Source organism: Drosophila arizonae, chromosome X, assembly GCF_054131065.1.
Source record: "Drosophila arizonae isolate 15081-1271.41 chromosome X, UAZ_ARI_1.0, whole genome shotgun sequence".
Lineage (NCBI taxonomy): Eukaryota > Metazoa > Arthropoda > Insecta > Diptera > Drosophilidae > Drosophila > Drosophila arizonae.
The window spans coordinates 27,309,391-27,336,052 of NC_142927.1; the positions used below are offsets into that span (position 1 = coordinate 27,309,391).

A 26,662-nucleotide genomic window follows, 5' to 3' on the forward strand; every position below is an offset into this window, starting at 1 on the left:
TCAGCTACGTTCAAGTGGGCATTCAGATTTGTTCAAGCTCTTCACAATCCTCGATTGTTTGCATAGGCACAAAAAGTAAGGTAAGAACTGTCGGAGCTGTTGTTTCAACTGGCAATGATGATGAACACGATGAACATGAAGTAGATGATGACGCTGTAGGCGATGATGAAGGTGATGGAGGAGGGGAAGCGCAGAGCAGATTCAGACGCTGACACTTTGAGAAGTTTTTTCTTCTTTTTGTTGTTTTACGCTGCCTTTGCAATTCAGGTGGCAAGTCTTGCACTTTTATACAGAAAACAATTGCTCAGTCCGCCCACACGCCCACACGCTGCCACGCCCCAGTCTCTGTAAGTAGTTTGCACTTCATTTGCATTTGTGGAGGCAAATCGGTTTGTGAATTCAATTTCCATTAGTCTGCAATGCACACAGAAAGCACGGCCGAAGTCAATGAGACGTAACGAGCTCGTTAACTCTGTGACAACACCAACACCAAGAGCAATGCCAACAGCAACAGCAACAGCAACAATTGTAGCAGCAACAATAGCAATTCATTTGATTTTTAGTTACATAAGCACTAGAGCTGCTTCTTAGGCCATCGAGTTGGGGCATGCAGCAGGCAATAGGCAGCTAAGCCGCAGGACAAAGGCTACCATGGCGATAAGGTGAGTAGCAACAGCTGCAGCCGCAACAGCAACAGCAACAGCAACAGTATCCATAGTATATATAGTAGCAACAACTGTGTCAGCTATTTGGCAACGAAATCAGCTTTCAACTGGATTCAAGTCCGCCAGGGCAATGCCAATAAGCCGATTATGTTTATGCCAAGCAACAAGCCGCAGCAACAAGCCGCAGCAACAGCAACAGCAACAGCTACAGCTGCTGCAGCAACAGTCTGTAGTAAAATAAATCAAAATGTCAAGATGTTGCTCTTGCCTTTGAGTTGCTTTTAAACAACAGCAATGGCAGCAGATGAGATTAGGGGCGTGGCTAGAGCAGATTCTATCTCTCCACGGACAAATAGCAGATATATATATGTAATCAATTTTGGTGTGTAAATAAATTTGCAATTGTTGAGCTTGCTTTGAGTATCTTAAAAAAAGATTTACAAAAGAAAATAGAGAAAGTGAAAATAAAATGAACAAGATTTTCATACGTTTCTCATTTTCCATATTTCACAAGTTAAATGGATGGTAAATAGGGTTTCTGTTCTGTTGTTCTCAGAGGCCAGACACGAGTTATGTATGGACTAAGAAATGCTTAAGGGAGTGCAGGACTAAAATATATATTGACCAGCTTAAAAAGAGTGGAAGATAAAATATATCCTGTAAAAATATATCTTGACTATTGCTTTTCTTTGCTATTGATATTAGGTATAGACTAAATACCACTCAACTGAAAGAGTGAGAAAGTGCGAAAGTGAATAATAGGCCAGAAAATAAGTTGGACTGAATAATGAAAAGAATTTACAACGCATTCAAGTAATCTTTACAGATAGTGTTGATATATATACATATATAGATAGATAGACATTGATAGACTACAAGCATATTGTCTATACAAGTACTTCTACTCCTATTGAAGTACTTGAAGTAGAATGAAACTGTAGATTCATCGGCTAAATAGTATGAGTGTGCTCTGGGTTAAGGTATATCAGAATGATTTACCGGAAAATACCCTCTAATTTACACACATTACTAAAAATAAATTAGGTCCACAAATAGTGCGTTCTGTACTCAATAAGTTGCAATTGTGGAAATTGATAGACTAGAAGATATTGTGTACTTTAAAGAACTGTATTGGAAATGCAGGCTGAAAAATATGTCAAAGGGTATACTCCTTGAGAAGCTGCAATAGAATAATGGACGAAAAGCGATATATAATTAATATATATACTCGAAATTATACGAATAATGAATTATATGGGGCTATACAAAAATTTATTTGTGAGCAAATGAGTCTTAGTCTGTGTTGGTGCAGCTTAAATTGAATGAAATGATAAGAGGAATAATTAAAAGATGTAGATTTATTTAAAAGATGTATTTATTACATAAGAGTCAAACTAAGAATAAATAAAACAAAACTATTATACCCAGATTTTCCATTGAAAATGGGTTTGGGAAATAAGAAATATACTTATATAGACTAAAACAATACAAAATTACAAAATCTTCGTATCGATCAACTGTATATATACAGTAAATCTGAAGTCTCCAGGCTTAAAAGTGTTTAAATTAGGCTGAAAACACAATATTTCGATTATTCTCGATAAAAAAGTTATCAGATGAGTTATCGAAAAAATATGATAAACTTGTACTGCGCATGGTACACACGTGTATGCATGCCAAATTTCAGCTCTCCCGCTCTTATATCTTCTGAGATCGACGCACTCATACGGACGGAGGACGGGCGGACGAATGGACAGACAGGCGGACAGGGCTATATCGGCTCAGCTCGTCGTGCTGATCAAGAATGCATATATATACTTTATGGGGTCTGCGATTATTCCTTCTGCCTGTTACATACTTTTCACAAAACCATTATACCCTGATTTCCCATTTTCAATGGGTTTAGGGTATAAAAAGAAATAAAAGTATAGAAAACTAATGTAAGTGTGGCTAAACTGCAGCTATAATAGAGTAGACGGTCGAAAAATATACTGTAAATCAATGCATATCATTGTCAATTTATATAGAGAAACAATCAGTATAGGCTATAACAGAGATGCTTATTATAATGCTTATTCAGAGTCTTGTGGATAATATTGCATTACATCTACTTCAGACGTCATGAATCAACGTGCAATCCATACAAAGTCGCGCCAGTTCGCGTAGTTGCTTAGGTAGCTGTAGATTAGCTTTAAGGACTAGCCTGTTAATGCTTTAAATATTTGAATGGGGATGCTTTGGCATAAGTCAACGGGGCCGTGCGGAGTCCCGTGCTACAATGTTGCATGTGCGATGAAATAAACTAAAGGGTTTTACGACTATGCCAGGCGCACTTTCAACTGCTCTTTGTGAGCGCAGCAATGGAAGTGGAAGTTAAAGAACAAGAATAAGTACAAGAAGAAGAAGAAGAAGGCAAACAACAGTTTGCATCTGAGCCAAACAAAAAATGAAATTGAAAATGTCGCTGGAGACTTTGCAATATTTTTTTTTTTTTTTAATTTTATTTATTTTTTGTTTGTTTTTGCTTTTGTTTTTTTATTGCTGCACTCGAGAAACTTGACTTGAGTTGCTCAACGGCAGAAGTTTTCAATTAATTTTAGTTTCAAGCACGGCCTACGCCAGCGACGAACTGCTGCAGTAGTTGACTTGCATTCGAATCAATCCAGCTGAATTACTTTAAAGCATTTCAATAATAGCTTTATCGCATCATCAACTACCATTTCATGCCATGAGTTGCTCTTGGAAGTAGGTTAACTGGCTTTAACTTGCTCTTAACATATTAACTATGAGAAATAGAAATCAGTAAAATTATTTATGTTTTAATATTCGTTTAAGCAGCGAGTTTTATTTTTTATTATTATTATTATTTATTTATTTATTTTATTTTATTTTTTTTTTTTTGTACTGTAAAATACTAACCCGATTTTTTTTTTTTAAAATCCTAAATTTCTTTTCAAATTTTAAAATTAGTTCTCCAATGAGTTTATGAATTTATGACCTTCTGAATATGTTTCACCTGAGCCCTGCATATCTTCTGATCAGCTCATGAAGCGGAAGCCTAGCTATGTCTATTTCTCCACTTCATTTAACATATTTTGTCGATAATTTACGATATTTGCTTCTTATCGATAAATATTTATTTGGTCTAAAGAAAGACTTGAATTGATTAGAATTTGTTGTTGTTGTAAAATTGTCTTTGTTATTTATTAGCTCTTTTCTTATAAAGCCTGAAAAACTTTGGGTTTTTAAATTTTCAGAAAATATACCTAGCCTAACAGGTAATGTTTGGACTGTACTCTGAGCATTCTCCAAACTTAGGTCAGGGGCTCTAAGTCGTTAAGACGGAGACGGGCCAACCTAAGACTGAGCAACCTGAGATCATACAAGATATCTTTCTCTCTCTCTCTGTCTCGCACTCTCACTCTCTCTCTCTCTCTCTGCATACAATCGTATCGTATCGTGTCCCGTTAATTGTTCTCAAGTATCGATGTTGCGGCTGCTCTCCATAACTAGATTACTAGAGCAAAGTTATAGATCAGAGTTCAGATTGAGTAAAGAGCTACCCAATAAATGCTATTGACTTTCAGTTTTAGATATATTCTTTTAGGTTCAATGAGCTGGTGCGAATCAATTCTTCATCCAGATGTACTCCTATATACATTATATTATTTATTGTAACAAGCGCCTATTATTTGCTTCCATCATCAGCAATGGTATAGGTTAAAGAAATGCATTCATATTCAGTTAAAGTACATCTTAAATGCTTATCCCTATATATACGTTTATATATGTATATATGTATATCCTTATATATGCTCCACTCTCTGAGCATTGAAAATCGTTTACATTGCATTAAGATTGCTTGTGTTATCGCTCGCCTCAGATCTCGAGCCGAAATGGAAGGTACTTAGTGGAGGCAAAGGATGCGGCAGGACTGCATTCTCTGGCTGCAGGCTTCAATTAAAAGCTGATGGGGAAGCAGAAGAAGAAGAGGAGAACGAATGGGGGAAACGCGACACAAAGAAATTTTGCTCTTGGCAATTGTGACTTCGTTTTCGTTTGCCGACATTTTCTTGTTAAATTGCCCTAATTGCCGCTGTGGGCGTGGCAATTGAACAAGTTAAATATTCACACGCCCTGCGTGCCACGCCTCAGTCTCAGCCCCAGCCCCAACCTCAGCCAGGACCTGTTCCTCGGCTATTGAAATTTCGACATTTTAGCTGGTTTTCCCTCAATTCGGTTTGCTTTCTTTTTTTTTTTTTTAACGTTTTTCGCTCGATTTTCTTGTTTTATTCTTTTTACTCTTTTCGACTCGTTTAGTTCGTTTGCATTTTCTTTGCATATTTATGAGGGCGATGCCGGCGTCGCTGCTGCGGCTGCGACTGCGGCTGCTGTTCAATAACGCACAGGAATGTGCAGTGTGTGGGAGCAGGAGGCGGGGAGCCAAGCAGTAGGTGTGGGAGTGGGGGTAGGGGCAAGAGGGCGTTAGCTGAAGTCCTTTGACGGATCAAGAGTTTCGGCAGCAGACAATAAAATATAAAAAAGAAAAGAAAAGAAGAGAAGAACCTAACGAGGAAGAGGAAGAGGAAGAGGAAGCTGGCGAGGGGCTGGCATTGAGAACTGATAAGTTTCAAGTGTGGCACGTAGCACACACAGCAGCCCGTGCCGGCAGTGCAGCATTTTTTTTATTGCTGAGAATGAACACACACACGCACACATACGTGTACTTAAGCGCACACACTCGCATGGGCAGAGAGACAAGCTGAAGACACGCAGCTGGCTGAGACGCAGCGCATGAGTGTCTTAAAAACTGCCGCAGCAGCCGAGCGCAGCCGACTCGAGCCGAAGCGCAACGAGGCGGATGGCGAATCGCGATGAGCCGAACAGCAAGCACGTGCTCGCTGCTGCTACAGAGCAACACATGCTTCGCCGCTGACGTCGACGCTGGCGTTGTCGTCGACGCCGACGTCCGTCTGCAGGGTGCGCAGCGAAACTTGTTGAAATTTCGAAAAAGCCAACAGCCGCTGGAAGTTCGAAAAATAGGCAAAACTTTAACAGCTTTCGTTGCGCCAGCTTTCGCACAGAGGGCGCTGCAGCTAGTGTGACGTAACAGTGGCCACCCGCTTTGCAAGCTCGTCGACGTCACAGAAAGCTGCACGGCCGATCGAGTGCTTTTGTAATTAAAGCTTCTGCCGACGTCACAGTTGCCCCACTATCCATGTGCATGTGTCAATGTCCCTTGAACTTTGCTGACGCTCAAGTTTCGCATTTCGCCGACGAACTTGAAACGAGGTCACGCTCCTAAGCTGTATGTGACGTCAGCGCTTAGCCTCAACTCAAAGCCAACTGAACTTTTGACATCGCCACTTGACTAATGCCATCTCTCTCATGTTCTCTTCTCTTTGCAGGTGAGTACTTGAATCTATGTACATACATATGTATATAGACCTTCCCCCCACACAAGAGCGTAAGCAAACGAAACGAGCATAATGCGGTTTGTGTCTAGGCTAAGGGTTGCGATATGTGCTGCATGTGTAGCAAAGATTTGCTAGAACTACTATGCGTAATGCGTGTAGTAAATGAGATCAATATACAGTTGATTTATGCAAATTTATTTACACTTGGTGTCATCCAATGTTGCTGTTCAGATAATGCTGCTTGGACCCCTTCTATTACATGTTGCGCATTCGAATGGGATTTCTAATAAACTTAAAGACATGCTGCTAAGGCTATGCACAGCAATGTATGTATACATATGTATGTACACATACACATGTTGCTATAGCCAGAATGTTGCCTTTGAAATGTGGCATGTCCGTCCTGCATGTTGCCCAGAGACGGCTTAGTGACATTTTGCTACTAAACTATATCTTACACAATTCTTCACAGCTCCTAGAACATGTTGCTAAGCAAATATTGCTAGAGGATGTTGCTAGGCAATAAGTGTTACAGCATGTTGCTATTGTGTTTGCTCTGCAGCATGTTGCTTGGCCATGTTGCTATAGCAATTCCGTTCAGCTCAGCCACGCCTCCTGGCTTTTATTTGCCCCCTTTTTACGTTGCTGTGATACAAGGGCTATTGTGTCAGTGCTGACGTCACAAAAAAATTAAATGAATATTCACTTATGATGATATCCGAGCCTTGGGCTGTAGATATACATGATTTATATAAGTGTTACTGAAATACCTCTTTAGTCATATACGCGAATTGTCAAGGGGACAAAGAGAAATACATCAAAAGCTAAAAACTCCCTTATATGCATCTATAGTAGGAACTCGTCGCTAATCTATTTCATTTCGTGACTCTGTTGTGGCACGAATGTAGGCAGAAGCGAAAGTTGTTGCACCTGCCATGCTGGGTGCATCAATCAAGTGCGCAGATTCGATCAATCAATCAATGGGGCCAAATACACTTGTCGAACAAACAAATAACAAAAAACAAATAAGCAATTCAAATGCCAAAATGACTCAATTAAACATGAATATCGACCCCGCCCACTCTCGCCCCCAGTCTTGCCCTAGAGCTGTGCTTTGCACTGCAACTGATCCATTCGCACCCATTAACAGCCCGTTGCCCCTGAGGCCACGCCCCCGCCGCGGTAATGCCCTCACCAGGCAAACTGAAGGAAAAAGCGGGTGTGCCTGACTAGCGAATACCCTGAGCTCCGTGTGTAGAGCTATTGTTTGTTGAGTGTGTATTGCTCTATGTATGTACATGTATATCTATTTCAGCTACTCTACAGATACTCTACATATTCTCTTTCTGCTTTGATTGCATGATTTTGGTTCCAGATATATGTATGTATGTTTGAATTGAATTTTCTGGTTGTAAGTATGTACATATAATCATGTATATATGTATATACTAAACCTTAAGATTCAGATGCTCGAAAAAAAATATTTATATATTTTTAATTCTGTATAATATCCAAAGCATCCAAACCCAAAAATATTCAAAGCTTTATAAAATGTTCCAGACCTTTAGCTTGTATAATTATACGCATATAAAAACTTATACTTATATAATAGGTATATGCTATATTTATTTAAGTCGTAAATTCAAATACAAATAAGTATATTCCAAATTTGGAAGCTCTATCAGGCTATTCAAGTTATGCTTCAAAAACAAAGTAAAAGTATCGATACTTATCGATTACAAGGAAATGATATAACAATGACATGACAAAGTGACATATACTGTAGTCTATAGCTAAAATTTGGGGTCTCTATCTTTCGTAGTCATTGATTTTGGAGCACATTACGTTTTAAATATCGATAATTATCGATAACCAAAAACATCTGAGATGAAACGACAAACATTTGTCGCCTTTTAAGCTGATCAGGGAAATATAAATAGATATATGCATGATTCATAGACTATTCATACAGACCACTACACAAAATCATCATACCCAGCATAGCCATGCTCAATGGGTATGCTTCTTGTTTGGCTCAAATCACTTTTCTGGCAAAAATCAACAGCAAATCAATCGGCGATGCTTGAGAATGAAAATGCATTAAAATTATTTGAAAATTGCTTCGCTGTGCTCGTGTTTTTTGTTTTTTCTTTTTTGCTTCATGTGTTTTTTGCTTTTTGTTTTTTGCTGTTTGGCTTTTGGCTTTTGAAACAAATAAAGCGATATTGTCGACAATTGACGAAAGCAAGGCAACGGCTCTCTGCTGCGTAGCCATCAGATGATAGATAGATCGATCCGCAGATAGATGGATGTATCTGCGTATCTGTGTGGCCGCAGGCAAAGTATCTGAGCAGCATTTACGCAATGTGCGTTCGCGCAGCTAGCGAGTGGGAAAATGAAATTGAAATTGAATGGAATGGAATGGAAAATGCAAGTGAAGGTCGCTCGTTTGCTGGCTGCTGCTTCCTCTTCTCACACTTAGGCCTCTTGCGGTTGCTGTTGTTGTTATTGCTGTTGGGCTATAAAACGCATTAATAACTCATGAAAACAAAAATATGCTAAAAGATTTAGCTGGAAGTACTCAGCTATTGCCCCAATCTCACTCTCTCCATCTCTCCATCTCTCTCTCTCTCTCTCTGTCTGCAGCACATCCATTGACGTTTGCATCTAGAACAAATACAATAAATTAACCATATACCATTGAAAAAAGTAAATAGTGCAGAAATTTGTGCATTTCGCAAAATTCTCTAATTGTTTTTTGCGTCATTTGCCATGCGAGATCAGCCTGCCACCCCCGATTTCTCCAGCCCGCTCTCTCTCTGCCTCTCTATATATATGTGTATGCATAGTATCTGCAATGCATATATCAATTTTGGCCAACTTTTGCTTAAGCAGATGTTTGCATTCAACTTTACTCATTTGCCAGTTCCCCAAACTTTGTCTAATCGATAGTTTTCCAATTTGTGTGCTGGATGAATGCTTCACTCAGCTAAACAAATACGTGACAAAAGTCTCTGCATAAATATATGCATGCATATTCATGTATGTGTGGCTAGCCCATCGCAATGCTCGCTAAATGAGTTGTCAAACTGTCGCCCGAATCGCTTAAATAACTTAAATAAAGAATAAAAATAAACCGAGGGAACTCTTCTCCAATGGATAGTGAACGTCTTGAAAATACCCTGACTTCCTTGTCGTCAGCCACAAGAGTCTCTTCACTGATTCTCCATACAGCGGACTGTGGATTTCTATAGGTATTCCGTTTCTTTTTAATTTATTTAAATTTAAATTGCAGTCGAGTCCCGATAATTTGAAAAGGCAAGGGAATCAGTTTTTCTTCGATTTAGAAATTTAAACTATCGAGAATTATCGAGAATTACTGTGCGTGTGTAAAATTAAAATTTCCAGTGTTTTTTTTTTTCTTCTTTTCTTTTATTTGAGGCATATTTCAGTAATTAAAAGAACATATTGGTTTCGTGCAAGTCCCGCTTGGACTGTACTTGTTTGTATTTACCTTTTGCAGGAGTAAGTGAAAGTAGTCAAAATGTTCTGTTTATTCCTTGACACTTAAAACAGTAAGAATAGTAATATTCACCACATTCTCTTAAAATAATAGAGATATATCAAATTCAAAAATCAATTCTCTAGCAATTTAAGAGTTTCAGGGGAATAGGAGAATGGAAAGATAGAGGAAAAAAAAACGGAAACAGAAAGACAGGCGATTAGTCGGAAGGTATTAGATAATTTTGCTTAAGGCTAGCTTATTTTTCTTTATAGGGAGCTTAGACTTATTTTATGTCTTCGCAGCTGATATATCATATTTACATAGATTTTAATTTGAAACAACCGACTTAATAGATAACTTAAACTAGATGGGAAGGCACTTTGGAATCAAAATAATATTGAGTAAAATCTGAAATCAAATGCAATCTGCTTCAAAATTCATATTCATCTTCAAGTTCTGGCTTATATAAGCTATAGGCCTTGAGATAGAGTTGGCTTAAAAGTTTGTTTTGGCTATAAACTATAAATATATTGAAATATATAAATTATATAAGCTAGTTGAGCCAGTTGGTAAAGAACTACTCTTAACTCACATGAAATTAAATGAAATGAAAAAAGTCGAAATGAGTTTTCCCTTTTCTCTTTTTTCATTTCATCAATAAAGTTATTTGAAAACGAATAATTGATTGAATTGCTTGCCTTGAAGTTTTTTATGCAGTCATTTACCAGGGAATGGGGTTATTTGCATTTCTATATAGATAAATTCATACATATATACAAATATTAATATATGCAACTAAATATAAGGCATTGTGATATCTATAGACTTTTCTTTCAATAAACCATCGACTTTTGCCTATAATTTGAATAGTTTTTTATTCAAGCGTGTGAGGAAGGAATAATGTCTTTCCTAATATGAATTTTTTGAACAGGAACAGAAACGCATTCCAAATAGAGTTTTGTAATTAGTTAATTAATTGTTTCTCTTTAAGTACCAAAGGACAATTGCCTGATAAAAAGTGGGGAAAGTATAAAAGTTACGTTAGCTATGGTTTGCTGGGTATATCCTAGTCGGGCACTCTCAAGTAGATTACTCTTCGAGCTGCTTGGCATGTTTGCTGTAATTCTTGAATAATTGAGGAAATAAAAATATTTCAGTCTTAATGTGCGCATGACTAATGACGACGCTCCCTATATGTATATACATATACAATATATTGACTTGAGCAACAAATATGTCAATAAACTGAAAGGTGTATAAATATATGTTATTGTGATCGTATTTTGATAATCGCAGCTGTTGTCTAGAATAGATCGGAAAGACATTCGTCAATGATCTCTTCATGCAAAGCATTTTGATTTTTTGATTTTTTGCTCACTTGTGCGTTGTCTAAGCACTTAAGCGACAAGGCCGAGGCCTTCCTGGCCCAATGCAGTTGAACTGCAATTCGAGATGGAAATACAAGGTTGGAGCTCAGCAAACGCTGCCTACGTTTACACGGGCGGACATTTCATGAAAAGCAAAAGCAAAGTCAATCCCTATTTCGGCCTAGTCAATTCAATATTTTCTTTTGATACGAATACGATAATATCTTGGAGGATTTATAAACTGAAATAGCAAATTTTTAACTGTACCTTCAATCAGCGACTTTATCTGATAAAATAGCATTCACTTAATTAATCTAGGCGTAATACGAGTTTGATATATTAGATCATAGACCTAGAGTACTACTATTATGTGATAATAGTGTGTATGGCGAAGAGTTGCCCTTATTCGACTCAATCCTTCTCCCTGCTCACCTTAGCATATAGGGATCTACTTCTAGTAGGAGTAGTAACGGTACATTCTATGAGCAGGTGTTTATATTATATCAAATGATGTAGGAAGACTTTCATAATTCATTCCTAACTTTTTGCTTTCATTTTCCTATGCTTTTCATTCCTTTTCTATCTCTATCTCTCGCTCTAACTCAATTTCTCAAACTTTTCCTGTAGTACTGTATGTTTCTTTGGCTTTCTGCCGTCTATATTACATCTTTGACTTTAACTTTCTTTATCTGTATCTCTTGATCTAGCTGACTCGCTCGTTTCTTGTCTTTCTTATCTTCTTTCCCTCTCACTTCCGTCTCCTTCTGTCTCTATCTCTGTCTAATTGAATCTCTCTTTTTGTCCTTGTGCTCTCTTACTCTCTCTTGCCTTCTTTTTCTTTCTCGCCCTTTCTCTCTCTCTCTCTCTCTCTCTCTCTCTCTCTCTCTCTCTATTATCAGTTTCATTCTGTCGTTTTTATTTTCTTTCACCCTCGTCCCCTCTCTCATTCTCACTCTCTCTTTCTCTGCCTTATTCTCTCTCTTTTTCACTCTCTCCACTATTAACTTATGTTTTTTTGTTAATTTGATTCCTGTTTCTTGATCTTGCAAACGTGCGCCGTATGAACGCGTTGCGGAGCAGCTTTGGCCGGTTTGACGTTGACTGTTGCAAAACAATTTGCGTGCACAGAGCGTACACACACACACACACACACAAACTCACACGCGCAGACATGAGTGATCTGCGCTGGATCTGCTCAGCAGCATCGGCGTCTTCTACATTTTCGCCTTGGCGTTTGCCAGCGCCTTCTCCTGGTCTGCTGTTTAGTCCGTAGTCCGTTCGCTGTTGCTGCTGCTGTCGCCGCTGGCATCACAGCTGCTGCCGCTGCCGCTGTCGCTACCACTGCTGCTGCCGCTGCCGTCGCTGGCGATCTTCAGTAACTCGCACGCCGGTGAACGCTTCGCACTTGCCTTCACAATCCGCAATACGTTGAGCGAAATCTTTCCAGTGCGCGTTTTTCGCTGCGATTCGGCATTCTCCACATTTTCTTCAACTTTTTTTTTCTTGTGACCAAATTCCTGTGTCCCCCGGCTGGCCTCACGGTGCGTGCAGTATTTTGTTCCATGCATACAGCAGGCGGCAATTAAGCCCAAAAGTAAATGATGTGAAAAAGTGTCGCCAATGACGTCGCGCTCGCTACACACGCCCCCCACCCTCTCAGCTTCCCTACCCGACCGGCACACAGCTCACCCCACCTACACGCACACTAGTTCCCCGTTCCCCACACAAACACCTCTCACTCTCTTTCTCTCTCTCTCTCACTCACTGCCTGTGTTAGCCTGTGCACGTTGCCGTCTTTCATACAGCTTCGCTGTCGTGTGGAATTCATGAGTTGCTCTTGTTGTTGCTGTTGTTGTTGCTGAATATGTGAAAAATGTGTGCGACAAATGTTGCCGCCGTCGACCCGCGTCTGCAGCTCGTGAAAAAAAAAAAAACAAATAAAATAAAGAATAAAAAAAACTAAAGAAAGAAAATTGTTTCGTTTCGTTTCATTTCTTTTGTCATCTGAATTTGAATATAAATAAATATATATATTGCGGCGTCTGTCTATATGTCTGCTCCATAAATATGTGCTCAGCTAGACACAGCAGCAACAGCAACAACAACAACAACGAGAATAACAACCACAGCAATGACCATATTACGTATACGTAACATATTAAATGTATTTATGTATAGCTCTGCAAGTATAAATGTGTGCGTGTGTGTGTGTGCGGGTGTGTGTGTCATAAAACAGCCTAGATCTGTATATATGTATATATATATAACCCCGCTGTACATAGGACCAACACTTGCTATACATATGTGTGTGTATAGAAACTAATACATACATGTATATATGCATATGCACATACTTACATATATATGTGTAGATTTGACCCAGTGCAGCGCAGAGGAGTAAGTTAATGGATCGCCTGCATGGCCCACATCACGACGACGCACGGCAGCTTAAGCCAAGCGCCAAGGTAAGCAGCAAATGTTGCCAAAGCAATTGCCGCCACGCCTACATCCCTCTCTAGCAACGCGCTCACTGCCCCCATCGCCCATCGCGCCTACATCGAGTTGCTGTTGGCTTGAATTTCTTGCAATTGCAGCTGCTTTCTCCGTCACATTTTGCTTTCTTCTGCTGCGACTCCGTCTTCCTCTTCCTCACTTGATAAAAAAGCGCGAGACAAAAAATTCCGTATGTTTTTTTTTTTTTTTAAATATTATCTAAATATTTACATAGGTTAGCTAAATTCCAAGCGATTTACGATCCACAGACTGCCATATGCAAGAACTTTAATTTGTTTCTTTTTACCATTCTCTTTTTCTTTTGCTCTTCCGATTATTTTGTTCGTTCATAATTTCTATAATTTCGTAGTTGATTTTCGTACGTTTTTCTTTTTGATTCGCGATATTGCATGTTTTATGCTTTAATTAACAAATAAACAATTGTTTACTGAAGCGAACATTGCATATTAGACGCCGGCTTCGTAATTTCCATTTGCTTTATCTAAGATTTAATTGCTTTTCCGTTTATTGCGCATACGTCGTGTGGGCCGATGGAAATATTCAAAAATCTATGAAACTAAAAAAGTGAAAGAAAAAATCGAAAATATCAATTAAATTTATAAAACTCAAACATCAACAGCACAAATAAAATAAATACTCAGCATAATTTATGGGCGCGTAAACACTTGCCCGAGAGCATTTCGCCTTAAGCAAATCTAATCATCGCCGTAGTGCGGGTCCGTGACTTTGCCGTGATTCTGAAATCGTTAACCACTTAACCAACATGAACTAGAGGAATTTATTGTGAGCAGAAGTCGCAGAGGAGCAGATCGAATGGCTTCCATTGGATGGGATTAGATTATTAGATTTGGTGATGATTATATAAAATGATATGAAAAGAAGTGAATCGAATAATCAAATTACTACTCAAGCAAAAAGGTGAGGAATAGATTAAGAGTTGCGTTTTGAATAATGAAATCTAAGTGCATGGTTAGAGAGCAAACGCAGCAAACCCGATCAATTTGGATAGCTGAGAGCAAGCTAGGCATATCCATTAGAGAGCTGCATGGCAGCACTCATAACCTAGCAAAATTGAGTCCATTTGAATTGAGACTGAGTGAGTGAGTGAGGGAATACAAACTAGTTGATAGAATGTGAGTTCGTATGGACTCAATGCCTCATGTCTCACTCCATTAAGTAAAAAGGATGAGAATAAATAAGACGTAAATAGGAATACAACATTTAACCGAAGCATACAGGCGTCGAGGCACTTGAGTTTTTGCATGCATATATCTTCGTGTCAACACTTCGTATTTGCTCGGCTCCGTCGCTTGAGGGTTGAGGAGTGAAAAAAGCTAATGCCAAAATCAGTGCGCTGCGAGCGGTCAAGCAGAAAGCACGCATTTTAATATGAGGCCTGGTTGCGCACTTATTTTTTCTTATTTTCCTTCTTTCTCTCTGCTTTTTCCATTTAGAGAGTATATCGAACTTTTGAAAGGGTTTGCCTTGCTCATGCATGTTAGTGTTTTCATGTCATTATGTTATGTTTCGATCTATCCATAATCTTATTAAATTTTATATTAATTAATTATAATACAAAGTATCTAATTGAGCATTCAGAGAGAGTATTTTCTAAGGCTAGAAGCTTGATTACTGAAAAACGCTGTTTACTAGCCACGAATCCAGATCACATAAATAAAATTATGTTTCTCAATTCTAATATGAACTAAACAAATAAATATATTGTATTACAAAATTACATAGTCTTTCGGGTATGAAACCATTCGTACGCATAAAGAATGTGTTGTCGCTACGAAATTGCAACGCTAAATTTGCCGTGTGTCAGCCGTCTGGTTTGCACACACACAATTACATTGCCCTTCGTGTTTTCCTTTTTTTTTTTTTTCGTTGCTGGCAGCGCAGCAACTCATACACTCGGCAAAGCAACTCATATACTCAGACTCAAACTTATTTATTCTTTTTCGCTCAACACAATATTGTGCATCCAAGTCATATACGAGCGCACTCACACACTCATACAATTTTCGTTTTGCGCTCGGTGCCACTCATCTCAATATGAGCATTGTTAATTCGAAGCCGTTTTTTCGGCACTCATGCAGCTCTCTAATATCCATTCGGCATCCAGATATCGTCTGTCTGTCTAAAATTCCTAGAGATATGCAATTAAAGTCTTTGTATATATAAATTAATTAAATGAAACTAGTCCAATATATGTATCTATTTATATGTACATATAGATTAATTTCGTAATTTTTTGCAGAGATAAATGTAAAGAGAGAGGTGGTAGTTGGATTATAACAAAAATCGAAATGCTGTAAAATACACATGAATCCATATCTAAAATTTGTAGACTCTAGCTCTATATATGTAGAAGATTTAATATTTAGAGTGGATTTTCGGTAAGGCTTTTAATCGATAACAATAAAGGAAAGTAGCTATCGATATTTGGAAACAGACTTGATCTGTGCGACCAACACAAAAATTCCAAGTCTGCAACTCGTATAGCTTCTGAGATCGACTCGTTCAAACATACGGACAGATGGAGAGACAGGCAAACGGGCAGGGCTAAATTGACTCAGCCTTTATCAAGAATATGCAAATGGGTCTAATGGGATCTGTCACGTCTCCTTCTGCATGTTACATACATTTTACGCAACCCATTATACCCCGATTTCTCATTTTCAATGGGTTCAGGGTATAAGAGGTATGCGAAAAACGATTTCAATTTGTTTCTTCAATGCATAGTAAAAGCTCGAGTGGTTCGAGTAGCATCATGAGCCAACATTATAATGTGACAAGAGTCTAGCTGCCTTGCAAATATTAGTTTAAGCAATTCAGTTCAATCCCACTTAACCCAATAAAGTGGCTCAAATAACTGTTTACCACTTCAAGTGAAATTCGAAATGTGAACAACTTTGGCTAATGCCAATGCGAAATGCTGGAGTGCTGAAGCCACTTCAACAGTTGTCAACCTGACGTATTTTACCGTTACCCCTATCACCTGCCACCGGCCACCTGCCAGCTGTCACCTGCCTCTCGGCACTTGGCATTTGGCACACTTGCTTAGTGAGTCAAGCCTGTGAAATGTTTTTACCTGTTTCGCTTTTGTCTCAATCTGTTGAAAGACCCAAAATGATAAGCAATGAAATCGTGTGTCTGTGTGGATGTATGAGTGGGTATATAGTATCTGTGTGTGTCTTTTACAGTTATGTTTTTGCCACTTGTCATCATCGATTGCCACTTGCAGCCAATTAACGCTGAATATGCATAAGACTAACTTGGTAGCTTGGAGAGGGTTGCCTAAGGTTAAGGGTTTTGTGTGGCTGGGCTTGGGCTTGGGTTTGGGTTTGGGTTTGGGTTCGCGCCATATTGCGGCCGATTATTAAGCACGGACAGCGGCTGGCCTTGAGCGCAGCTTAAAATGCGCTAACAAGCGCGCGTGCTTGTCGCTCGTATTAAAGCAACCCTTCGGCACCCGCTGCCTCTACCTCTACCTCTACCTCTACCTTATTAGTCTCTCTGCCTGCAATTTGTTGCTCTCTGCTTGGCTGTTGGACATTGGACATGTGAGAGGCCTGTGCACTCATATTTTTGCTTGCGTTCTCTACCCCTTTCTCTCTCTCCCTCTCTCTCTATCTTTCTGTTTCTTTCTTTCCTCCCTTGTCGCTTTGTGAGCTTTCTTTCATTTCCGGCTAGGGGCCAAAGACAAGGCTTGAAAATTCAATTAGAAACTAAACGCAAAAAACAAACCATTGTCAACGATCATAGAGCCGCGTTAACAGACGCTCTCGGCCACCCCTCCCATAGGGCCCCACTCTGCCGCCTCTACCCAGTCGGCTCAATGGAATGACAAATGCTGTCGCACCTGCGGATTTTTTTTTTGTTTGCTGTCACATTTTAAAGAGGCGCGCGCCCGTACACATCGACGCGCTTTTCGCTCTATTGTTGTTGTTGCTGTTGTAATTCGCACTGTTTGTCGTTGTTGCTGCCATTGTAATTGCGGTGCAGGGCGAAGTTAGAAAACTACAAAGCTGGTGTCGGGAATTATGCACGCGGCGCCCGCTGTGCGCTCGCCAGCAGAGATGCGTCAGAAGAAGAAGAGGTAGACCAAACCAGGCCGAGGCCAGGTCCAAGCCCAGGCCAGGTCCAAGACTAGCCCAAAGCTGGCCACAGCCAGTTCCAAACGCAACTCAATTAGAATGCCAAGCTCTGTATAAAATATGCTAAAAGATGAAAAAATATTTAAAATTTCTTTTGTTGTTGTCGTTTCTTTTTTTGCATGTGTATAATTTGCTTTGTGTGTGTGTGTATCTGTATCTCTGTATCTGTATCTGTATCTCTCTGTGTGCGTGACTACTCAACCGACCAATCAACCGGCCAATCGCACGGCATCACCAACGACAGGCAAAAGCAGTTTGTCATGCAGGATAACTTTAAAATGATGTAAATATATCTATCAATTACTATATCACTAAGCATAGGCTCAAGTATCTGTAGCGTAGTTGGAGCTAGTTGGCTTCCAGAGAAACGTTATCCCTATGCTAGAAATATTTAAGCCATGCAAACTCTATGCTAGACATATCGTGGATTTGATGCCGCAAGTACTTTCGTTTCTTTTCGATAATCGATATCGATATGCATCCTCAGTTATTTAACAGCTGTGAAACTCTGTATAAAAGGAAATTCACTCAAATGGCGAATAATTATATAAATTATTCACTAATGCATTTAATATATAATTTTTTAAATATATATTTAAAATTTTCAAATCAATCGATATATGATTTCTTAATAAAAAACATTAAAAGCAATCGGTATCAATCATCAGCTTTATATAACAAACAGATCGTATAACAAATAATCTAAAGTAAATAACTTGACTAATCAGCGAGACAAATTGGCATTAAATGTCAGTCGATATTATTAATTATTATCAATACATTTACTAGTCAATCTATTAGTGCATAAGTAACATTTATTTGATTTATCGATCAATCAATTAATTAATTAATCAGACATGTATTTAAAAGATGAAACAAATCCTATTGATCAATTTAAAAAATTAAATTTATTTTAAATATAATTATTAAATTGGAGAAATTTTCTTTAATTGATCAAAATAATAGTAATAGATATAGTATAGTATAGTTATAGATATTTTGAGGTGTAATCCAAATATAATAATTTCATCAACTGACTTGAGAATATATTCTTTAGTAATTCGTGAAGGATTCATTTCAAGGAATGTCTTTAATCTACTATTTAATTTGAAAATCTAATTTATATATTCTTGACAAAGTAATGGCATTATTATACCAGAATCCTTCACGAGTTATTAAACAGTGAATTATACTCCATGTTCTCATCAGTTAATCTATCATTCAATCATTTTACTTTAATTGATATGGGAATTTTATAAATCAACAGCCAGTTATTAAATTAAATTTATTTTTTAAAAGACACTTTGCAAATATTATAGAATCCTAAACATGACAAATAACTTTAAAAGCTGAAATCAACTCAATCGTGATACTGAATATAAATAAATAATTTTATAACTTTTGCAATTAGAATTCTATTCTATTAAAAAGTATAATCTTAATACAATATAATAGCAATCTGAAATTCATGAAATGATCCTAATAAAGCTGTCGACGTTGTGCAGCACTGGCTCGCCTTGAGTACAGTTAACCGACGCAGTTAGTAACAGTTAGCTGTTGCCAATGCTTCACAATTAACTTCTGGCTATAGCTATATATACATATTTACACGTCTGATGTTGGGCTCGCTGTCAGAGTGTAGCATAATGAGTCGACCGCAGGGCTGAAGTTGGCAAGTCATGAAAATCACAGACGGAAATGTCAAGCGGCACGAGAGAATGCCATCAAGTGGTGTTGCAATGGGCCAATTGCCCCGAGCAAGCAAGCAACATTTGTCGCTTTCAGGGAAGGGGCAGGGGCAGGGGCTGACAGAGGGGAGGGCAGTGGGGACCCACAAATCAACTTTGTGAGTATTTGCCGAGGCGATGTCTTTGTTTTGGCTGTGCTAAACGCAAAATTTTTAATTGATTTGCTTGCGCTTAGTGTTCTTTGTGTTTGTGTTTGTTTTTGTTTTTGTTTTTGCCTTCACCGTGGCCATGACCAGCTGGCCGATAGACGAATGCCCCGCCCTTAACGCCCACATGGCCCTCGCGTTGCTGGCTTTATGGAGCACACGCGGACTCATGCAAGTGCGCTACGTACGTGTGCAAGTGTATGTGTATGTGTGTGTGTGTGTGTGTCGTTGTCGGGGCGGGGGGTTTCTGAAAGACGCCATCAATTTAGTTATTTTTAGCACGAAAATCGTTTTGCCATTGTATGCGCCTCAGACAAGAGCAGCAGGCGAGCAAGAGCGAGAGAGAGAGAGAGAGAGAGTGGGCGACAGAGGTGAAAGGATGAGGAGGAAGAGGCCGGAGGGGACAGCAGCAGAAAGCGAGCTGCTGCTGTTTGCTTTTGTCAAATGCAAAGCGTCTTCGTCAGCTGCAGTTGGAGATTGCCCAGAAGCAGCCTCCCAGCGGTTGTCTAAGAGGCGTGGCGGGGAGCATGTAAACTAAGAGAAAGAGTGAGAGAGAGAGAGAGAGGGAGAGGGGAAGAGAGCCTCTCTGCCGATCCATTACAATGAACGGGTGGGTGCTGAGAATTTATTTGTTTGTTTGTCTGACATTTGCTCTGTCGCCGCTGAGCATTGGGTAGTGAGGGGTGAGGGTGAGGGCCGGGGGGAAGGGTGTAGGTTGGATGTGAGGTATGTAGCTCCACCAATTCATTTGTCCCATTTGCTGCTGTGGCAACGCTGACAAACAAAAATTTGATCAATATTTCTGTTGCCTCTCACACACACATACTCTCTATCTCTCTCTCTTTCTCTTTCTCTCACTCTGTCTCTCTCTCTCTTTTGCTCTTTCGCTCTGGCGCTCGCTCTTGTTGGAGTCAAAGTCAGTTTATTCCACGTGCCGTGACTGCTACCAGCCTGCTTATTAGCCATGAAGGTTGCCGCAAAAACGCAAAGCGAACCAACAACAACAATAACAATAACAACAACAACAACAAAAGCAACAGCAGCAACAGCCTGGCAAAAAAGAATCGCATAATAAAACAAGTGGAAAAGCTCTAGTCGAGACTGCTCGACTAGGAGATCCCCTGAATCCTATGAGCAACTGATATCTCGATAATTCTTCAAAACTTTTTTGCTTAGACAGGACACAACACCTGCACACACACACACACACCTCAGCTACTGTGTGGGCTTATTTTGGGAACCTTTTTGCCTAATCGCTTTTCCTGCCGACTTCATCTTCATAAAAGGAGATCAGGAATACAACTGCCAGCTACATGAATATTAACAAGCCCAGTATACCCTAGTTTCCCATTTTCAATGGCCTCAGGGTATACAAAATATATATAGATATATATACATATATATAAGCGTATGAAAATCAACTAAAATGGAAAACTCTTTGCTATGACACTGTCAATTTGCTTTGACAGGCAGCCAGGCAGCCAGGCAGGCGGGCAAAACAATATGGAGAATGCACACAGAAGTGCTTTGCATATTTGTTATGATCCAAACACGCTCTCAGTCATACTTCCTCATACTAATGCCCCACTCTGCGCGCCCCTCCGGCGCGCCACGTTGCGTATGCGTCACGACAATTCAACAAATTGCGCATGCGACGCGTTGGCCATGCCAAGCATCAAGCATTAACAATATTTGCGTTGGCTACGTCTTCTTCTTCTGGCTGGCATTGTGTGTGGTCAAAATAAAAGGCAGGAAGTCCTTAACATATACAGATATATATTTATCGGGCATACAACTTGCTGAAAGTTATGTTAGGTTTCCTATGAACATCTGAGATATATCTGAGCTTCATTAGACATTTTGCACGACCAACTGCATAATACTCGGTCACGCTTGCAAAACAGTTAAATTACTTTTGATACTTATCTTTTACTTAACTGAAGCTCTTTTCTACATTTTATATTGTTATATACATAATATAGCTGATCAATGGTAGTTGATTAGTTTTTACCGTATTGCCTAGATTTCAATTTTGGGTGGATTTATTAATTTTCGGGGGACTCTACAATAACGTAATTGTCCAATTTCTGGATTCAAGACCAAACATAATAGGTGCTAGAGATTTAAAATAAGCTGTAGTTCGCTCCATTTGCATCTGTACGTCATTTTTATAAATATTAAAAGATTTAACTACGAAATTTACATATATTTTATATATGTTTCTCGGGCATATCCTGTTTTTTCGATAGATCATCTCGTCTTCTAATGATCGATTCAGCTTGGAAGAAATCTATAATGCTTTCTGAATGTTTTCAGCTTTACAGCCCCCTTTGGGCCTTACAGCTCCCTACGGAATTGTATATGGAGCAGTTAATTTCTAATGCATAGTGAATGAAAATATAAATACAGGAATAAACTTGCAAATCCATCAGGCTTAGGATTGTCAACTGGTTATAGGTTGACAAGAATTGAGCTTTAATTTATAATAGATGTTATAGATGTCTCGATAATCAGATACCATAACTAAAACAAGATTTGAGATGTAATCAGTCCTCGTTAATTGTGATACATTAGGGAAATTCTAGGAATTGGTTTATACACGACCTGCCTATAGCTGAATATTGTTGTATAACCGACAAACATGTGTCAAGGTGTCTCTCATTTGATTAGAAAATATCGTAGGCATTTGAATAGCATATCTCAAATTTGAGCTACTTTAATATTGCAATCCATATTTCATATTTGTCATAATTGAAAGCCATTGGCTGTCGCAGCTCGGCAGTGCATGCTGTAAGAAATATGCGGGTCTACTACATATATGCATATGGAGGTTAAATGTGACCGACAGCAACAGCAGCAACAACAGCAGCAGCAGCAGCAGCAACAGCAGCTGCAGCAGCAGATATTGTTGTTGACAATGTTGCAGATGTTGCTGATTTGACCTGCAGGAGCAGCAGTTGAATAAACGACTGCTTTATGGCAACGGCAGCAGCTGCTACACACACACACACACACACACACACACACACACACACACACACACACACACACACACACACACACACACATTTTTAGTATTAACTGTTACGAAATCAACAAAAAAATAATATTTATATATGTATCTCTGTGAGTGTGTGTGTGTGTGTCTGTGTCTAGGAGGTGGTCTGAAAAGGGGAAAAAAGAGCAACTGCTGAGGACGAGGCGAACAACAACTATGAATAAGGCAGGCGGAACAGCCGCACGATTCGCAAAATCCGAATTGAAATGTTGCCGCCTCGGCTAGCAGCAGCAGTAGCAGCAACAGCAGCAACAGCAACAACAACAACAACATGTTAAACTAACAGGAACAACAACAACAACAGCAACTATAATACATTAGTTACAGTCACAGCTTTGTCAGAGTTCACGAGTTGCCAGCCGATGAGCAGCCGAGTTGAGTTAAAGTCAAGCATGTGTGTGTAACTGTGTACGAGTGTGTGTGTGTGTGTGTGCACGTATGTGTATGTGTGCATTGCTGCTACTCATGCTGCAGCGCGGCATTTAGTTAAGTTAGCCATGAAGTGAACTCAACTGAACCGAAACACTCCCGAAATTGAGCCCGAGCACGACAACAACTACAGCTATATATATGTATATATGTACATAGTGTGTGTGTGTGTGTGTGTGTGTGTGTGCTTCAAGTGGTTTGTCTGCGCTCTGCTTTTGGCTTAGATTTCTGGCCAATTGTTTGGCATTTTTTGAAGAAGTCACAACGCGCTGGCAGACAGCGCGAGTCTGGCCCCCAGTTCCTGTTAGCCAGCTCGTCGGCCCAGTTAACAACACACACACACATATTTACACGCAGCTAACAGCGCGAATGACTTCGTGCGTGTGCGTGTGCATGAGTTTCGCTAGTGACTTGCTCGCTCGCTCTCTCTCTCTCTCTCTGTCCTGCTCGCTCGCTCTCGCAGTCAGCTCGCTGCTGCTGCGGCTGTTGGCGCTGCGGCATTGTCAACAACGCGCCGCAGAGTTCATACAATTGTGGCACGCGGCCCGTTAAGCACGTGGCTCTGACTGATAACAGCAGCGGCCCAGTCTGAGGCTAGCGAGCGACTCTCTCTGGCTCACAGTGTGTATGTGAGCGTGTGTGTGTGTGTTAGTGTATGTGTGCATGCGTGTGACATTCATTGCAGCTCTAAGTGCCGCGCGCTAATTCAAACTTCAAATTTCGTTTGTTTTTTTTTTTTAATTTTTTTTTTTTTTATCCTCAACGCACTGACCAACACTGTGATAAACAAGTGGCCTATCGAACGAAAACCTTTCCTCATGTGTGTGTTTTTTTTTTGCTTTCTTCTCATGTGCAACAGTGCAAAACGCAGTGAAAAGTAGATGAAAACTCATGTGTTTCAACTGTGCTCAACAAAATATACAAAAGAAAATAGAAATAAATTAAATAAATTAAAGAGAAATAAATTAAATGTTATGTAATGAAAATACAATTAGTTAAAACTGTTAATAAAACAATGAAAATGAAATTAAATAAAAGTTAATAATAATTGGCAAAAATAAAAGATAATATTAAAGATAAGATTAAAGTTTTAATAACTCAAATTTATTAAACTCTCTTAAATATAAATATTATAAAATATAATAATAAAATGACATAAATATTAAATCACAAATTTTTTTTTTTTAATAATTGCAATATTTCAAGCATTTATTAATTATCGCAAATGCAAAAGAGTATATTTTTTTATGTAAAAAAGCATTCTAAAATAATGTAAAAATTTATAATAAAAATATATTTAAACAAGTAAATAAATAATTAAACCAATACAACTAAAAAGAAAAAACTTTCAAACTAAATGCAATACTCAAATAATAAATAATAAACAAAGCTAAATAAATTTGTTAAATAATGAAATTTTAAAAATATTAATAATACCAAACTCCAAAACTCTAAATTTTTAATGCACAACATACTGATCAAACTTTAATACTAAATAAATGCAAACATAGCCACAAAGAATTTATTTTCAACATTTAAATATTAATAACAACATAAACAGTTTATGTATAAAAAAAAAATATTTTTTAACCACTTATAAACATAAATAAAAGTGAAAAGTTCAAAATTTTGCATCAATTGGTTTCAACAAACGCGCAACAATGAGTGCAAGCAACGGCAACAACAACAGCAACAACAACAGCAACAACAACAGCAACAGCAATGGCAATAGCAATGGGAATGGCCATGAGCGAGAGCAGCAGCCACAGCCACAGCCACGAGCACGAGCAACAGCAACAGCAACAGCAGCAACTGCAACTACTGCCAGCAACACGCGTCAATTTGTGGATATTGCAACAGCAACAACAATAACGACATCAACGTCTGTCATGCCGCGACCTGCCACAGCGCCGGAGCGTGGCAGACGCACCAGCAGCAGCAACAACAACAACATCAACAATAACAATGACAGCAACAACATCAGCTTGCCAGCCAGCAGCAACAGCAACAGCAACAACAATCAAAAGCAACAGCATCAGGCCAGCAACAACAATCACAACAACAGCGAGAGCAGCAACAGCAGCAGCTTGATGGTCAGCGGCATCAGCAACAACAACACGGCAGCAACAATATCGCACAGCAGCAACACGAACAGCAGCAGCAACAGCAACAACAATCACATCTATGTGAATCCGCATAGCTATGACAGCAACAGCACCACCGGCAGCGGCAACATCAGCGGCTCGACGGCAATCATGCTGCCGCTGCCGCTGACGCTGCAGCTGCTGCCCGACCAGAGCAATCCGAGCAGCAGCAGCAACGGCCTCAGCCTGGGCGCCATCAGTCGGCCGGGAACAACGACAACGCTCAGCACCCTGAATACATATCTGTTTCCGTGTGGGGCCGACTCGGCGGGCACCATCGGCGGCGGCACCTTCAACGGCAGCGCCAGCTGCGATCTGGACAGCAACTTCAGCCAAATGGTGGCTGGCGGCAGCGAGGCGGGCAGCTCCACGGCGCACAGTCCCTGCCCCATGGCATTTGCGGCGGGTGGTGCAGCGGCCGGCGGCGGCGCGGCCGGAGCGGCGGGTGGTGCGCTGGGAGTGGCTGTCAACTTTGGTGGCTTCATCAATAAGCGGCGCATACGCAAGCTGTTTGGCGTCGGCGGCTCAGCGAGCGGAGATGGCTTTGGACCGTACGGCTCCGCGTTGCGGCGCCGCAGTTCGCAGCTGGTGCAGTTCCACAAGAAGAAGCAGCAGATGGAGCAGCTCGAGCAGCAGCAGCGCATTGCCACGGTGGCCTCGGCGAACGCGGCGTTTCTGGAGAAGCGCGAACAGCAACAGTTGCAGCTGCAGCAGCAGCAACAGCAGCTACAGCTGCAGCAGCAGCAGCAACAGCCAGCGATTTTGCTGCTGCAGCCGCAGCCCGAGAAGAAGAAGAAGAAGCCGCCAGGACCGCCCCCACAGGTGCGCCAGCAGGCATCGCGCACCATGGACGATCCGCTAATGAATCGGCCGCGCAAGAGCACGCCGGCATCTGGCAAGAAGAAGGACAAGGACAAGGAGAAGGACTTCTACAAGGACTATGGCTATGAGAAGTACCCAAAACACAGCACAAATTATTCAAAACCAATCAAAATAATCAAGCAACACCTGCTACAAAAGCAAATGATGAAAATCCACCTGCTAAACTAGCTTAAAAAATATTTATATTTAATGTTTTTGCCTTAAGTTATATCTCTTAAGTTGCTCTCTCTCGCTCTTTATGTCTCTTTATATTTTTATCTATCTCTCTCTCTCTCTCTTTGTTGGCTTTGTTAGTTGGCAACAATTTGAATAAATGATTATCTAAAGCATATCAAAGTTTGCAGTTTTCTTTGGCTTCAATTATTTTCGTTTATTCCTTTGTAAACATCCACTGCGGCTTCAGCTTCAGCTCAGCTCAAACACATAATTAGTGAATATATACATATACATATATGTATATATAGTAGCATATCATCATTATCACCAACAAGTAGCCTTTGCACAGCTTCTATATTAATACAAAGTTTGGCTTTACAAATAAATAAAAATATATACTAAATAATACATATGCTTGCTTTGCAATTAAGTTTTAACATCTAAGCTGATTCTGATATTATTAAATATAAA

At 39.7% G+C, this 26,662-nt stretch overlaps 1 protein-coding gene across 10 annotated transcripts in view; it reads left to right on the forward strand.

Moving 5' to 3' along the window:
* Sh (Potassium voltage-gated channel protein Shaker) overlaps nt 1-26,662 on the forward strand; it is a 206,676-nt gene that overhangs the window by 66,345 nt on the left and 113,669 nt on the right. Inside the window, exons 1-2 of one of the 10 annotated variants that reach the window (XM_089474135.1) lie at nt 17,360-17,570; nt 17,873-17,911. The exons of 5 other annotated variants lie outside the window; for them this stretch is intronic. In XM_089474135.1, the coding sequence (XP_089330261.1) occupies nt 17,515-17,570; nt 17,873-17,911 (95 nt within the window). In that variant the 5' untranslated portion in view covers nt 17,360-17,514. Of the gene's footprint in view, nt 1-17,359; nt 17,571-17,872; nt 17,912-24,503; nt 26,107-26,662 lie in introns of those variants that run through there. 4 more of the 10 variants (XM_089474128.1, XM_089474127.1, XM_089474126.1 and 1 more) reach the window with 4 other exon arrangements.